Raw genomic sequence first — 1,746 nt, 5'->3', positions numbered from 1 at the left:
CGAGTTTTATATATTTACTAGGTATGTATGTTTTTAAAGGGATGCCAAATGCTGTCATTTTTCTGTAAAGCAAATTTACCTTGCCTTTGGGTATAAATAAAGTTACCTTGACCTTGACCTTGACCTGCAAGCCAATTTTTAACCTCTCGCATTCACTCACGAAAACCGTGCAAAGACATAGCAGAATCATCAGTTAATTCAAAGTAGATCTGTATGTCGTCAGCATAACAATGATGTGCAGTGATGTACTTCTCAAAGATTGCGCCTAAGGGGAGCATATACAGTGAGAAGAGCAGGGGGCCAAGGACAGATCCTTGAGGCACACCGCAGGAGACAGGTGCAGCAGAGGAGAAACACGGGCCGAAATTGATCGAGAAAGACCTATTAGAAAGATATGACTTAAACCAATCTGTAGGTGTGCTGTTTTTGCAAATGCTCGTATGGGTTGTATTTGAGTGTAGGAACAAATCCTCAGTTGGACTGGACGAATTGTTAAATTCAAAATTCCTGAAATGAGTTTTTCTTCTAGAGCACCAAAGAATAACAGACAAAAGATTGCATTATTGAGGGAAGTACATGTCAGGTTTTATTGTCTCAATGATTATACATGCAATGAAAGAGAAAAGTCTTAGCAACTACAGAAAGAACAACAGGTTTTATGATTAAACAAACATCAGTCAAGTACAACTTTTATGCAGAGCATTTGATAACTTTTTCAGCCAGAAGAGGCTGCAGAAATATTTCTCAGTGTTATTGCAACTTCATCCACAGAGGAAAGATTTTCTTCGCTGAAATATGTGTGGGAAGCAGATTTGTTATCAAACACCATCACAATGTAGGAAACCTTTGGAAATGTATTCAAAATTGTCAACTGCTCCCAGAAACTGTCTTATGCTTCTAGTGTCCTTGCTTAACTAGAAAAAAACAACAAATGTGAAGCTAACAAGATCCTACCTGTCTTGGTCTCGTCAGTATTCAACATTCAGTTGCTTGGCAACCTTTATTAAATAATAAAGCCAAATTCTGTATATTTGTTCTGTATTTGTGGTAGAAGATTTATGCAAGATTGATTTCCCTGAGAAAACACATAGAAGCAGAAAACAGACTCAGTCAGCATTTATTAGCTTTTATTGAAATGACCACATACAGCACTGGTACTTCACTGGTCTAAGTCTTTATTCTGCTCTTCAATTATTGACACATTGGTGTACTCGTGTTTATCTAGTCTTGTACAAAAAAGCGTTACTGGCAAGTCGGCAAATGTACCACACCATGTTCACACTTCTGACGCATTCCCAGTGTCCCAACGGGTCTTCCTCTGGTACACATAAACTCGATTTCATCATCATGTTCTGAATACAGTTTATCATCTCTTGAATATCTGAACCAAATATTATGTCTGTTCATGTCGTCTCTATTCACAGTGCAGGGTTCTGTAAGACATAAAAGATAAACAGTCTTTTAATGTTAGTAAAATACATGAATGTACAGAATATTGTGTTCTGTAAAGGACTCTGTGGCTACAAATAAAATTGATTTTCTTCTGCCTAATTCTAAATTGTGGTCAAACACTGGAATGGTACACAGATGATCTACTGTTGCTGTTGCTCTTGTGGGGTGATTACATTCACTGTTAATTTTATGTAATATTTCTGTGACTATTTTACATGCTGAAGTCCTGTCCATCCCAGCCTGACTCCTCTCAGCCTCACTACAGTACTAGACACTTTAATACCCACCTGCACA

General features: G+C 37.7%; 1 protein-coding gene across 1 annotated transcript in view; it reads right to left on the bottom strand.

The window, feature by feature from the left end:
• Positions 1–1,266: 1,266 nt before the first annotated feature.
• The window catches only part of LOC102204678 (complement factor H-related protein 2-like), a gene marked incomplete at its 3' end in the record, with an annotated part of 15,307 nt that continues 14,827 nt past the window's right edge, over positions 1,267–1,746 (bottom strand). Inside the window, exon 6 of the mRNA XM_013908077.1 lies at positions 1,267–1,433. Coding sequence (XP_013763531.1) covers positions 1,267–1,433 — 167 coding nt within the window. The remainder of the gene's footprint in view (positions 1,434–1,746) is intronic.

The sequence above is a fragment of the Pundamilia nyererei genome, unplaced genomic scaffold (assembly GCF_000239375.1).
Source record: "Pundamilia nyererei isolate P.nyererei 1_Seehausen unplaced genomic scaffold, PunNye1.0 scaffold01071, whole genome shotgun sequence".
Lineage (NCBI taxonomy): Eukaryota > Metazoa > Chordata > Actinopteri > Cichliformes > Cichlidae > Pundamilia > Pundamilia nyererei.
This window is presented reverse-complemented; position numbering and strand designations above follow the sequence as displayed.